At 38.6% G+C, this 15858-nt stretch overlaps 1 protein-coding gene and 1 long non-coding RNA gene across 3 annotated transcripts; both read left to right on the top strand.

The window, feature by feature from the left end:
- The first annotated feature begins 8470 nt into the window (after positions 1–8470).
- On the top strand, positions 8471–11806 carry LOC308100476. Of its 2 annotated transcripts, none has more exons than XR_013934449.1 (3): positions 8471–8653; positions 8747–8943; positions 11760–11806. It is a non-coding gene; the product is annotated as an uncharacterized lncRNA (long non-coding RNA). The 2 variants fall into 2 exon arrangements; XR_013934450.1 differs by lacking the exons at positions 8471–8653; positions 8747–8943 and adding exons at positions 10848–11023; positions 11130–11326.
- A 1816-nt stretch (positions 11807–13622) lies between these two features.
- LOC308100861 (interferon-induced protein 44-like) lies at positions 13623–15436 on the top strand. The gene is made up of 5 exons (XM_080450012.1): positions 13623–13813; positions 14218–14349; positions 14536–14698; positions 14950–15050; positions 15137–15436. The coding sequence occupies exons 1-5, from the start codon at positions 13757–13759 to the stop codon at positions 15320–15322; spliced, it is 639 nt and encodes a 212-aa protein (XP_080306138.1). The 5' UTR covers positions 13623–13756; the 3' UTR covers positions 15323–15436.
- Positions 15437–15858: the final 422 nt, after the last annotated feature.

The raw sequence follows: 15858 nt of genomic DNA, 5'->3' as shown, positions 1-15858 counted from the left end.
CTGCTCCCCAAGTCCTAGGAACCAAATAGAAACAAACAATTAGAAGGGCAAAGCTAACACAACATAACCATATAACCTAAGTGAAATACATATAGCAACTACACATAATACAGGGAACCGTCACACACACACACACACACACACACACACACACACACACACACACACACACACACACACACACACACACACACACACACACACACACACACACACACACACACACACTTCCAAAATGTAAAAAATAATAATCATCTTACCAAAAACACAGTGGCCTAGCCCTAAATTTATACTAATGGACTCCTAATTTGTCATAGGGTCTATACAGGTGTACAATGTTTTTGACTCTGACCTTTCTTTTTCCATTATTGTCTACGCCATTTTTTTCACATGGGCCTGTTATAGTGCACCAGGAGACCGCTTTTTGCAAAACAATTTTTTTGACGGTACTCCTACAGATTTCGTCCAAACATCACGCAAATCGGTTCCCAGATTTCTCATATTTCATCCTGATTGACTAAGAATGGCTTTCAAAGTTTGCAGGGCTGCTCCGTTTTGAACAAAATGCCTCAAATCATGAGGACAGCGTGCGATTTCCGTGAAATTTTGTATGCACATTCCCACTAGGCCGAGGAAGAAATGCCTTTCTTTTCGAATCAGCCTCATGGTGGCGCTATAACAGGCCAATTCGAGTTTTTACTTATAATTGCACCAATCTGTGTAAAACTTTGTATGTGCACTCCTTAAAGGCCAAGGAACAACATTTGAAAAAAACTCCCATATCTGCTGTGCGAAGTACAACAATGTGCTTGCAGCAAGATTTGTGAGCTTCTGTGATAGAGAAGGATATCAAACAGAATAATCAATCATTGTCTGTATTCCTGCACTATCTGCATCGAGTGACCTAGGTTCATGTAAATAGATTTCTTGGATATTGTAACAGTTTAGACTGATGATGGGTTCTTGGTTTACCTACTGTATGATCCTAGATTACTATTTCTATGCATTTGATGTATTACCTTGTGATATCCTTGCTTACTGTAAATCGCTCTGGATTAAGAGCATCTGCTAAATGCCTAAATTGTAAATTGTAGAAACACTGTACATACAAACAGAGCAATTACCTTTAATAATAATGTTAATAATAATTATAGATCAAGAAATTCACTGTAGAGCAGGGGTCTGCAACAGGGGTTCGGGGACCCCTAGGGGGTTCTCAGAGTTACTATAGGGGGGTCTCCAAGTGTGATAGGACCTTTTTCTTTTATTTACATTAACCACATGAACCCTAATATCCCTATATTCTGGGAACATCAGAAGAGGTAGACACGACGGTGTTGCGCGCCTAAAATAGCAGACCTACAAGCTGACAACGCGTCGTGGATGCGACACATTGTGAGCTTGTAGGACTGCTATTTTTTTTTTAAACATAATAAATAAAAAAAATAGCATACTGGATTAAATTTATATAATATAATAATACAGTCCAAAAAATATGGTTTATTGGGTGGGGGGGGGCACTACCATCACTACCATCATTTGCTCACATTTACATACATTCCCAAACTATGTTATAACTACCAATGCCAACCACATCAATCACCTACATAGCAGAAATCACACAGACCAACAATCCACCACATGCCATAATATGGCCTGCCTTCACAAACCCGCATCCCACACACATCCAGCGACTGCCAACTCTCTGTTCACCATGACAGTATGTCATTCATTCTTGTTTCTAAAATAGCCGATCTACATGCTCACAGCGCATTGCATCGTGGAGTAGAAGTTTAAACTATCAAAGAATGGAAAGTAAAAGTACCTCAAACTTGTACTTAAGCACATTACTTGCGTAAATGTACTTACTTTACTTTCCACCACTTTATTCATTTACTCTCATGTGCTGGTTAGCCCACGTCAGAGCCGGCGAAAGATGGAGTTATCACAATATTTGATTTAGCCGTGACACAATCACACTGATATCACTGACCTACACAGTCCCAACACATAGTGTAATCATGTTCTTCTTGTTCTTGTTATCTCTGAGCACACTGAAAGAAATTCCAAATCAACTGTAGGTTGATTAAACAGTTGAATACACGTCTATATGGGAGTGTCGCAGTGTTGATTTTGTCGACTAAAACTAAGACGAAAAATGTTCGTCGACTACCTTTTTCCCACTGATGAAAACGAAATAAAAACGAAATAACAACTAAGGTATGATGACTAAAACTATGACTAAATATACTGACAATTTTGTCAACAAATAAAAACTAGACTAAAATGTTAGGGACTAGTGGAGAAGAGATCCAGTAGAACTAAGACAAGTGATCATGGGTGCGCACGGATGTCACAGACCAAAAATAGCCGATCTGCTATTTTACGGCATGCAGCTAAGTGAAAATCTGCCATTTCGGTGGCATCACAGCCCGCCAAAATTACATTTTATTCGACTAAAATCTTGTGATATTTAGTCAACTAAAACTAGACTAAAAGTAAAACATTTCAGGTGACTAAAATATGACAAAAACTGAGCAGAACTTTATTCAAAAGACAAAAAAAAACGTACGACTAAAACGAAATCAAAATTTGCTGTCAAAATCGACACTGGAGTGTCGTAATTCTCTTTTTTCAGTGGCTCTGGGCCCAGGCTAATGACCCCGAAGCTGAAGATGATATATTCCTCTCAGGGCTCCTCCTCAGTGTGTGCATGCATGTGCACACTTCACTCTCCCTCTCTCTTATCGAACGTGCCAAATTAGGCGATGCAGTGTAATTGCGTCGCCTAATTTGAAATGCAGCCAGTTACAAATCGGGCTCGGTTCTCATGCATTGTATGAAGGCCCTGGCTCAGTGGTTCTCAAACATGTTTGGCTCACGTCACCCCTGTAAACAACTTTTTCGTCCACGGCACCCCTGAATTACATTGTTACTTTACAGCACCTTACATGTATGTCATATCACGGTACGTAAATATATTAATTTTTCCCCTTAAGCTACAGTAGCCTAAGTAACAAGGAAAACTTCAGAGAATGTCCGTTTCCATTATAATAGGACAGATTGAAAATAACTTTCTACTTAACGTTTAACCCCAGCATCCCCATTCCGAGGGGAAACATTCTACAACGATCTACAAGCTCACAACGCGTCACAACGGGACACGTTGTGAGCTTGTAGATCGGCTATTTTTGGCGAAGGGATTCGGTGTAGGCTGAAAAAGAGACTAGTGCAACTCAGGTCGGTTTTTACAAAGTCAAATATAATCATCAAAGGATTCCGCGGCACCCCTGGACTTGCGTCACGGCACCCTAGGGTGCCACGGCACCCACTTTGAGAAATCCTGCCCTAGCTCACTCTGTGAATTGTCAGCAGTGGCGGTTATAGCTTATATAGCGTGCTGGGCGAACGCCTCACTCAGTAGCCTACAACCTCCGCCAACAAACATTGTGTGTTATACTAGCCTGTGTCATTACATTTAATCATAAAGAGATTACAAAGCTGCAATGCTGCATACCGTTATCTTTTACACGTTTTATCCTATTTTTCTTTCCTCTTTTTCCTACACTGGGCACCTGGTGGCTTCGATCAATTTGAATCTAAAACAAATCGATATAAAATGCCACAATATGTCAGTGAATCTTTATAATCACTGTGAGAATTGTGACTCAAGTTAATGATAATTACTGTCGGGCCCGCTCTGGCTTCCAGTGCAGTGGTTCTCAAAGTTAACATAGCATCACAATTACTTTAACTTTAACCCTGTATATGATACATATACAAGCTACACGTGTCACATTGGCTATTTTCATTGGCTATTTTCAGCCAGTTTTGTGTGAAAACTTTGAATACTTTTGAAATATTTTCACAACACAAGCGTTGTTAAACCACTTACTGTTCTAGTAGGGAGACCTGAGGCGACGTCAACCTACCCCCGCCCCCATCTCATACTTTGAAGTGGGAGACCTTATAGCTCACAAACTAGAATCAGGAAATGTTTTATTTATTTTTTACGTTAAATATACGCTGATTTGGAAGGGACAGCGCATATTGATGAACAGCACACATACAATGCTGTGTAAATACACCGGATTTAGCAAGAATGCTAATTTCCATCCCTAGTCCTCATTCAGAAAACTAGCAATGTTACAAAAAAAGAGCACATAACATAAACATTACTGAAAGGTACAAACAGAAGAGGCCTAGTTTTGACCTAAGATACAAGATACTCAAAACAAACCCTACATTTTAGTTTATTTAAAAATGTTCACATGTTTGATTGTCCATGATCCATCCTTTTAGTTGGACTTTAAAAGATGTAAAGCAGGGGTGGGCAACTTTGATGATGGAGAGGGCCACTATATTTCCACACTCACTCCAGAGGGCCACATTGCTGTCGGGCCAATCTATGTCACACAAAAGTAGCAAAAATAGCCGATCTACAAGCTCAAAACGCGTCGCAGCGCGATGCGTTTTGAGCTTGTAGATCTGCTATTTTTTCATTGGAACCCAGATTTGTTTTGTTGCTATTTTTTATTTGGAATCCTGAAAAGTCACATTTTAATTTCATTTCAAATGCATTTAGTTATACGTATGTTAACTTTATGAACTTAAATACAAATACATTAGACATAAAAAAGACAATAGAATTGTAATACTAGTCATTACGCTATTAATATAGACTGAAGTAATTAAAGCGGGTCATGTTTGCATGTTTGGAATTGTAACAGCTGAAATCAATAATGTATCACTATTCTGATATTAAAGTTATACAGTGCAGGTCCACAAATAACGATTTTTAGCAGCCTCTGCTGGTCATTACCGCCACTGCAGGCCGTTTGTTTATTCCTCTGTTACCCAGAATTCCATTTGTTTTCACCGGAAGACGGAAGCGTTTCAAAAAGCGTTCTTTTAATAGTTTTATACGATCTGTGGATCGTTTCTCTTAGCCAGTGGAGCTTTAGTTACCGTGAGCTGTGTTTTCTTTTTCTGTTGTTTTTCGACCTTCAAATCATACAATCTCTTAAAATCTGCGTGAGTTTCCCTTTTGTTATTAGCGCGGTAGTTCCTGGCCAAACAGGAAACCGGTGCGGTAGTTCCTGGCCAAACAGGAAACCGGTGCATTTCCGCCTCCGTTTTCCGGCCAGATGCAAATTTTCGCGGGAAAGTCCCCCTCGACACCGTTCAATAGAAAATATATAAATAAAAGGCTTTCGGGGGTGAAATTCATGGAGTGGGTGTTGTGAAACTTTTGCCACTCAAGATATACAATTTAACTTTAGTTTTGTTGAAAAAGTTACCTAGTATTACTTTAACCTGGGGGCCGTATTAAGTGATGGTGGGGGCCTCATGTGGCCCCCGGGCCGCCAGTTGCCCATGTATGAGCTACTTCATGGCAGCAATCAGTGACATCAGAGTGACTCTGAGCTGTAGGGAGTGGCCTTGCAGATTGGACTAGAAGCATTGTGAAAGAATCAGTTCTTACTTTTGACAGGCTGAAGTGGCACGTAGGTCTAGCAGACATAAACTAAAAGTTCTTGCACAAATAACCTTTTTCAGACGATAATCGATTGAGATGTCGATGAGGAATACACCATCAACAATGGGGTGAGTGAAACTCATCATGCTTTTGCAAGTAGATTTTCCCATTTTCTTCTAGGAAACGTCATCACGTTTGTTTGTTTGATTGATTGATTGAATACTTTTTAACAGTTTGCAAAAAGTGTAGCGGTACAATTATACAATGGATAACACAAAAAAGCCCTGAGGGCTTGTTTACATTGTGGGCCTATGTATTCAATTCATGAAGAATCTCTTTTAAATGCTGCTATATTACAACAGTATCAACATAATTATTGAAATGTGTCCTCTGCATTTACCCAACTATATCAGGAGCAGTGAGTGCTATTAGTAGTTCACTTAGGGGTTAAGTGTTTTTGCTCAGGGACACTTCGATCGGGCCGGGACATGAACCGGTGACTTTGTGTTTCCCAAGTGGCCTCTACCCTGACTATGGTCGCCCCCGGGACTGCCCACAATGGATGGGACTTTTTAGCTGATCATGCAGCAACTCATTGAGCTCTGATTGGCACTCTGACAGAATGTAATGACATGTTAAGACACTGCTAGAGCAGGCCTATGATTAGAAAAACTATTCAACCTGAATCTGATACTCATTATTTAAGACCCTTGTCACGTGGTAATGGGTAATGTAGGTTGTACTCTGATGCTCATGCTTGTCCTATGCAAAAAACAAGAAAACAGCCAGCACCCAATAAAGGTACTTTTCACATTGATATACTGAGCACTGAGCAGTGTCCTTTTCGCATAGATCATCCGTTGCTCTGTCTGGGTGAGACACAGTTGTTTTCTTGTTCTATTGATATTGTTGGGCCGTGCACTTTTGAGATTTTTTGTATAATTCAGTGTTGTTGTCTTTCTGCTTTGCGGTGCTTTCTCTCTGTCCTATTTTAGTGACCTGTTTGCTGGTGGTCATTTCATCTCATGTTATTTTCTGTTCATTGTCTGTTCCCTCAGATCAAACACATCACAATATAGCACACCACAGGTAGCATCACAACAGGTATCATCACAACATCATGGTAAGAACATGATTATGTGCTACAACACTTTTACTAATTCAATAAAGTTACAAGACATTTAGGAACAAATATTCTAGCAGAAGTTTCACAATGTCACTGCAACTGGTTTGGAGATGGATGGAACATATTAATGAATATGCTATATGGTAACTAATTACTTAAGTATTTGTTTTAATATCATACTTACTCATTATTGCCTTTAATATTGGTTTTATGTAATGTGGGTGCCTACAATGTAGCCTTTTCTATGGTTGCAACTTGCAACCATAGAATCACATTCTTTCAGCAATAACAATGATGGCCCTATGAACTATTGAAATATGAACTGGGCCATCGCCATTGTTATTGCTAAAATAATCACATTTAAATGGGCTGTAGTGAATTGTGTCTTTCAGGGTAACAAAATATTGTCATTCAATGTAACGCCAACATTATATATTAAAATACAATAACTTTGTTTTCTTGACTAAGATCGTCAAAAACATATATCAAAGGATGACGTAAACATTGTTTTCCCATTTGTTTAAATTGTTTTCATTGTAAGGCAGGACATGCGTTGTGACACATCAAATATGTAGTATTAAAAAATCAAATAATGATAGATAATGAATAATAAAAACATTCTGATAGTCTACTCTAGTTGATATATAATCTTGTGATCTATGCGCGATTGGCCAGTTTGTGATAGGCACAAAAGAATGTAATAAACGTTCATGTCAATTCTGTTAATACATATATGAATTCAGCTTGACTGTTTCCCCAGTCCTCCCCAACAGTTCTCTCTATCTTGATAACAGGGCAGAAGTTCAATTTCTTTGTTGTTGTGACTGGAGAGACCTGTGGTGCGTGTGTGTGTGTGTGTGTGTGTGCGCGCGCGCGTGCGTGCGCATGAGTGCATGCTTGTTTGTTTGTATGCATGTGTTGACGCCTTTCCAACAGGTGGTATAGTAGAGGCACAAATCTGCTAAAGTAACGCATTGTATGTTTATGAGGACCTCTCTCTCTCTCTCTCAGTCTCAGTCTCTAACCCTTTCCCAACTGGCCTATGGGTTCCTGAATTCCTAACTGGCAACAGGTAATATTTTCTCACTCTTAGTGTACTTTGGTCTCTTGTGTCTCTCTCATTACATTGTATTACATTTGATTTAGAAAGTTCTTAAATATTTTCTGAGGAGGTGTATTCCCAATGCGACTGAGTTGATGAACTGAAAGAGAAAACCAAATGTTTTAATGTACAATTAACATGCTCCTGTATACAGTATGCTTACCGTATATATTCTGATACACATTAATTAAGACACTTGTTACATGGTATTGTGGGTTGTGTTTTGAAGACCATGATTGTCCTATTTTAGTGTCTGTTCTTGCGGGTTGTCATTTCATCTGATGTAATTATCTGTCTCTCAATCCTCAGCGAATCAGTGAAGAAGATAAAACAGGAAAAGAGTAAGAGTTGTTGATAAAATTGCAGAGTCTTCCATGTTAAAGCTCTATTATGTTTTTCTTTACTTTCTTTTTGTGAAAATGTATTTTGTCCAATCTGTATGGTAGAGTATGTTAATACAATATAACTTGTACAATTGAGGTTGTTGTATTTGGTATCCCTGCTATTCTATTGAGACTTAATGATCCTGTGTCAAGGTTGGACAAAACCTTTTACACAATCCTGTTTTGACCAAAAAAACTTAATTTCCCCCCTGAGCAAACAGGCAGGCTCTATTACAGTAGCTCAGTGGTGAAAATGTCAGCAATTGCACAGAGACCGCCGTTCAAATCCGGGGTAGAACAGTTACACATTCAGCTTGACTGTTTCCTCAATAATATCCTTAGCCTCATAGTTATCTCTATCTTGACACCAGGGAAGACCGTCAATGTCTTTGTTGTTGTGACTGGAGAGACCCGTGGTGCCCATGAACAATGTGTTAGACAACTTGAACATAAAGGACAGATTCAGAAGACATCTGAGGAAGAAAGTGACTATATCCTGGCTTTCTGCCCAAGCCCCTCACGAACTGGAACTGATGTCAAGAAGGCAATGAGAAAGGTTCCAAGTGAGAAATCCTCTGATTAGAGTTTTTGGTTCAATTGATGTATAAATCATCCATCCAGATTAATTTATTTATACATTTTCTCTCTGTTGAAAGGTGGTAAACCAGTGATTCTGGTGGTGATGCATCACAAACATGATGTTGCAGCTCGTCTAGATGACAGCAGTAGACATGTGAGCAGAGGAGATGTCATCCTCACTGTCGACACTCTGTTCTGGGAACGTGAATTCCTGAAATGCAGCCAAAATGAGAAAGCCGTCAGTAAAGTCCTGGAGGCTGTTGGTTATTCTTCGGTAATTTACATATGAATAGTCACACTGGGAACTATACAAGCTGTTGTGCTCGCTGTCAGATAACATGCTTTTTTAAACCTTTCCAGACCCCTGTGGAATCTGTCAAGAAGACCGATATAGGATGGTGTAAGTTGCATTCATTACAATCGTAAAGAGAAACCATTTTCTAATGTCATATGTCAGACCATTTTGAACACAATTTCTTCACGGACACACTGGTGTCTGATCAACTATAAATGTAAATATGGAGCATTGCTAGTCACATCTTGTCCCATACAAACAATGACATGAGGAGTAGTTATTATTATTGTTGTGTTCGTTTATTTCCTACAGCGCTCTCACCCTCGTTCATCTGTGACATCACTGTGTGTGTGTGTGTGTGTGTGTGTGTGTGTGTGTGTGTGTGTGCGCGCGCGCGTGCGTGCGCATGAGTGCATGCTTGTTTGTTTGTATGCATGTGTTGACGCCTTTCCAACAGGTGGTATAGTAGAGGCACAAATCTGCTAAAGTAACGCATTGTATGTTTATGAGGACCTCTCTCTCTCTCTCTCAGTCTCAGTCTCTAACCCTTTCCCAACTGGCCTATGGGTTCCTGAATTCCTAACTGGCAACAGGTAATATTTTCTCACTCTTAGTGTACTTTGGTCTCTTGTGTCTCTCTCATTACATTGTATTACATTTGATTTAGAAAGTTCTTAAATATTTTCTGAGGAGGTGTATTCCCAATGCGACTGAGTTGATGAACTGAAAGAGAAAACCAAATGTTTTAGTGTACAATTAACATGCTCCTGTATACAGTATGCTTACCGTATATATTCTGATACACATTAATTAAGACACTTGTTACATGGTATTGTGGGTTGTGTTTTGAAGACCATGATTGTCCTATTTTAGTGTCTGTTCTTGCGGGTTGTCATTTCATCTGATGTAATTATCTGTCTCTCAATCCTCAGCGAATCAGTGAAGAAGATAAAACAGGAAAAGAGTAAGAGTTGTTGATAAAATTGCAGAGTCTTCCATGTTAAAGCTCTATTATGTTTTTCTTTACTTTCTTTTTGTGAAAATGTATTTTGTCCAATCTGTATGGTAGAGTATGTTAACACATTGGGTGCCAGAGGTTTATTAAAATATTATACTTTGAGTGCCAGGACTTTTTAAACATTTTGAACCTTTTTCAAGTAGTCACAAAAAAATTTCAGTGATCACCGTCCTCACGGTGATTCCCTCATTACACACATACAGGTCTCGTACAATCGGGGGGAAAAAATTTAAAACATTCGGAAATCCATTCCATAGTTGCAGCCAGTTCAAAAAAGTTAAATTAACATTGTAAAAAAAAAAAGTGCACAGGAGCCGAGATACAGGTTTTTGAAGTCATAAGTTAACCAGGAGGTGGATTGGAGTCTAAATCTTGTAGGAGTGATATTTCCTGTTGCTGTGAAGGAAAAAAAAAAAAAATTAAAAAAAAAAAAAAAAAAAAAAAAGTATTTTTTTTTTTTTTATTTCAAAAACCGTATATATACGGTTTTGGCACTCAACGTTAGTATGCGCAAAACCGTATATATACGGTTTTGGCACCCAATGTGTTAATACAATATAACTTGTACAATTGAGGTTGTTGTATTTGGTATCCCTGCTATTCTATTGAGACTTAATGATCCTGTGTCAAGGTTGGACAAAACCTTTTACACAATCCTGTTTTGACCAAAAAAACTTAATTTCCCCCCTGAGCAAACAGGCAGGCTCTATTACAGTAGCTCAGTGGTGAAAATGTCAGCAATTGCACAGAGACCGCCGTTCAAATCCGGGGTAGAACAGTTACACATTCAGCTTGACTGTTTCCTCAATAATATCCTTAGCCTCATAGTTATCTCTATCTTGACACCAGGGAAGACCGTCAATGTCTTTGTTGTTGTGACTGGAGAGACCCGTGGTGCCCATGAACAATGTGTTAGACAACTTGAACATAAAGGACAGATTCAGAAGACATCTGAGGAAGAAAGTGACTATATCCTGGCTTTCTGCCCAAGCCCCTCACGAACTGGAACTGATGTCAAGAAGGCAATGAGAAAGGTTCCAAGTGAGAAATCCTCTGATAAGAGCCTGTGGTTCAATTGATAGTATAAAAAGTAGTATAAATCCTCCATCCAGATTAATTTATTTATACATTTTCTCTCTGTTGAAAGGTGGTAAACCAGTGATTCTGGTGGTGATGCATCACAGACATGATGTTGCAGCTCATCTAGATGACAGCAGTAGACATGTGAGCAGAGGAGATGTCATCCTCACTGTCGACACTCTGTTCTGGGAACGTGAATTCCTGGACTGTAGCCACAATGAGAAAGCCGTCAGTAAAGTCCTGGATGCTGTTCGCCCTCTTTCGGTACTAATTTAATTTACACATGCATATTATTTTCTTCTTTTTTTTCAGAGGTCTCCACTACATGGCGGCAGGGGCGCAGCCATGGGTAACCGCAAATTTTCGCACGGGTCGAGGACACATGCGTGCCCACCCGCTCCTGCCTAGGCCCAGCCTATACTAGCGTTCTGCCTGCGCCACTGCATGGCGGTGAAGAACGGTGCTCCTTGTTAGGGATTCAGTGTCTTGCTTAAGGACACGTTGGCAGGACAGAAGGGGCTTAAACCCAACTGCAATTATCCATTGTTATACTGGATAAGGACATCAGCTAAATAACTAAATATACTTTACCAGTATATAATACATCAGTATGAATGTAGTAATGATGTCACACTGGGAACTACACAAGCTGTTGTTCTCGCTGTCTAATAACATGTTTTTTTTTTTAACTTTCCAGACCACTTTGAAATCCACCGAGAAAAACTCCTTGGAAGCATTGGCTCGTAAGTTGCATTACGACATCTAACATTCTAATGTCAGATGTCAACCAGGGTTCTCATGTTTGGCACAATTACATACAGTGTCTGGGTGTTATTCTAGTTGTTATTCTATACTTTTAGCTATATCCATAAGATGTGTTGCCTCATGTATACATATATGCATATAAATTGTGTATAAGGCCATTTTGAACGAAATTATTTTAAGGGCACACTGTTGTCTGATCAACGGAGCAATTAAGGCAATTTATCCACCTCTAAAAAGGTATATATGGAGCATTGCTAGTTAAATCTTGTACTGTAGGAGTGCAGGCAGAGAAACGACAGAGATTTATTCCTCTTTGACGAGCCAAGTAGCACTCCGTTTATTTCAAAGAAAAAACAACAAACAACAGACCTGTTGCGCAGGTAATTGCGTCACCACCTCGGAGGTGTGTATTAACTCTTAAAGGTAACAGCACCTATGCATTTATAGGAAATACTGCCTCTGATAAAGTGGAACAAACTATTGTAAACATTGTGAATTATAACTGTACTTAATTGTCCTGTGTGTGTATATCCACCACAGTACCACCGTACAATCATTATGTAACATCACTGAGTGTGTGTGCGAATGCATGTCTTGGCACCTTTGCAACGGGCAGCCACAGTATACTGTACAGTAGTATAGGCACAACTATGCAAAAGTGGCGCATTGTATGTTCATGAGGACCTGACACCTCTCTCTCTCTCTCTCTCTCTCTCTCTCTCTCTCTCTCTCTCTCTCTCTCTCTCTCTCTCTCTCTCTCTCTCTCTCTCTCTCTCTCTCTCTCTCAGCCCCTCTCTCAGACCCTTCCAGAACTCGCCCAAAGGACACAACCAGCACCAGGTAATATATTTCACTCTTACTGTACTTTGATCTGTCTCTTGAGTCTCTCTCATTAAATTCTATTACATTTGATTTTGAAAGTTCTTAAATATTTTCTGAGGAGGTGTATTCCCAATGCGACTGAGTTGATGAACTGAAAGAGAAAACCAAATGTTTTACAATTTTGTGTACAATTAACATGCTCCTGTATACAGGATGCTTGCCGTATATATTCTGATACTCATTAATTAAGACACTTGTTACATGGTATTGTGGGTTGTGTTTTGAAGACCATGACTGTCCTATTTTAGTGTCTGTTCTTGCAGGTTGTCGTTTCATTTCATGTAATTCTCTGTCTCTCAATCCTCAGCAAACCAGAGAAGAAGATAGAACGGGACACTGAGAGTAAGATTTGTTTATAAAATAGCAGAATTGTCTTTTTTTTTTCAGAGCAAAGAGGCAGGCTCTATTAGCTAAGTGATAAAAATATCAGCAATTGTGCAGGAGACCAGCGTTCAAATGCAGGGTAGAACAGAAACGTTACATAGTGCAGCTTTAAATACTTATTAGATGAGATTTATAATATATAGTAATTTGAAGCTTTTGTAGATTGTTGTCTAAGATCTGTTCTCTGTTTTCAGTTAAACAATGGAAAGATTTCAACTTTGGGTAAGAACATTCTAAAATAAGAAAATAAATGCTTTACTGACAGAAGTCTCTGTCTAATTTGTAGTCTTTTATCTTGTGTGCACATAATGGCAGAGCATTCTGTTATATTGAGCCTGGTGTGCAGTTATCCTAGATTATGAATGACCATATGGCCATATGGCCAGTAGGAATCATTGGTAAATAAAAGCAAATAACATTGTACTTAAGGTTTATCAATGACTTCCTGGTAAACATCAATACACCACTTGCATACATTATCTGCTAAATGATTACAATTATTTGTCTACTATTTCATTTTATTTATTCAGAAACAAAGACACACTGCTTGACTTTGTGAAGGAATTCCACCCTGAAAATAACGTGAGGATCTTGCTCCATGGACCAGCAAGATCTGGCAAGTCCAGCTTCATCAACTCTGTCAGCAGCATCTTACGGGAGAAAATGACCCAGGCTGCACATGTGGATGCTATTGCTGGTGATACAAGTTACACCACTAAAGTATGTAACATGTTTTGTTTCAGTATATCTATGTGAAAAGAATTAGTAATGTACTATATACATGATCTGTTTAGTATACTGTATCATACAACTTTAGTGGATTCACAGTAACACTATACCAAGCCACCTGCAGCAATTCTATAAACTGATTACAAACGTAAGTGGGTGTTGGACCCAAATCACCATTGCCATAAAAAATAAACATTTTACTCTTTTCACTTTTGAAATGATCAACCTCATATAGTGTTATGTACATGGCACTTATGTATACTGGAGTCTGTTGTGTTCTATTTCTGTTATCAGAATTATGACATTTATCTACAGCATGATTTCTGTTGTGATGAAAATGCTAGAAGCCTTGGCTACAAGTACTGTCTTATACAGATCTGTCCGTGCTTTTACAGTATCAAACCCATACAATCAAAAGAGGAAAGAAACAAAACTTCTTCCCCTTCGTGTTCAATGCCATCGTGGGCCTTGGGAGTGAAGATGACATTAACATGGCTCTGAAAGGTCATGTTAAGGATGGTTACACGGTAAAATGACTGCATGTGCCACACTCATGATTCATTCATTTGTGTTAATGATAACACGTCATCATTAACCCAAATTAGAAATTCAAAAAGCATGTTTCATAAAAAAACGAAATAATTTTCCATGCCAATGTATTATTATAATTTTTGTTTGCCTTTTCTTTTTTCTTTTTAAAAATTCTTGTACAGTTTGATCCTGTATCAGCGATGTCAGCTGAGGATCCTTTCTACAACCATCACCCTACTCTAGATGACAAAACTCATGTTCTGGTTCTGGTCATTCCTGCTGACCAAATGACCACTCCATCCCTTGATTCCATGAAGAAGGTGAAAGACATTGCAGACAACATGGGTAATTTTTGCATCTAACATTTTAGCTTGATGATTTGTTCTCAAAAGGTTATTGTGAACTTATTGTTGTCGTTCTAAAACAAAAACAAAAACAAAAACAACAACAACAAATGATTAGTGTGGTTAAGAACTACTGTATACAAGAATGATTATGCATCAGTGCCATTGTCACATAAGAAAGAAAGAAAGAAAGAAAGAAAGAAAGAAAGACAGACACTTGTTGGGCTGAGTATGTTTCTGCACTTTTGACAGGTATTCCATGGATCTGCATTCTCACCAAAATTGATGAGGCCAGTTCTTTGGTGAAGGAAAATGTACAACATGTCTACAAAAGCAAGAACGTGCAGGAAAAGGTGAGAACATTGGAAGTTTTAAACACGATTACTCAACCACCTGTTAATCTCTGTTGAATGTTAACTGCAATTTACTCTCAACACAGATGGAGGAATTCAGTGCCAAAGTGGGTATTCCAATGGACTACTTCTTTCCTGTGAAGAACTACCATGAAGAAACTGACCTGGATGATGACATTGATGTTCTGATACTGATTGCACTGCAACGTATGATTCACCTTGGAGAAGACTTCATCAAAAAGATGGAGTCTGTTCCAATGTCATTAGACTAACTCAAAGCCTTAAAGATTTCGTAGTATTTCTGCTTCATTTAGATGCATAGTAAAAGCCTTTGTTTTACAGTTAACAACTAACAGTGTACAAATGGAACTAAATTAACAGGTTCCATTTGTACAATCTTCTAATTTAAATTAATACAAATATTTGACTATTACTGTGGGACAGTGAGATCAGACGGTCAGAGATGGATGACATACCCAGGTGCTTAGATATAAATCAGCAGGGTGCCTCTGTAAAATAAGATGAGCCCACTTAACTATAACTTGTGAGCGACACAGTTGGATAAATCCAGTATATATGATTCAATGATGCATGGTTGTATTGATTCAGGATCTATAAAGCTGATGGCGTATATAATATGCATTGCACATACGTTGACCAAATAATCTGTTTTAGTATTAGCCTATTGACTCTTTTTGCTGAAGTTTTATCTCTCTTTCTCTTTACTATTATCACCTACTGCTACATTGTCTGAAAGAAACCAAACAAAAAATAAGTTTTACTCTTATGTACTGTACACAAGATGTAA

Source organism: Gymnoscopelus braueri, assembly GCF_963280865.1.
Source record: "Gymnoscopelus braueri genome assembly, chromosome: 14".
Taxonomy (NCBI): Eukaryota; Metazoa; Chordata; class Actinopteri; order Myctophiformes; family Myctophidae; genus Gymnoscopelus; species Gymnoscopelus braueri.
The sequence above is the reverse complement of the archived record's forward strand: the minus strand, read 5'-3'. Positions and strand labels throughout refer to the sequence as shown.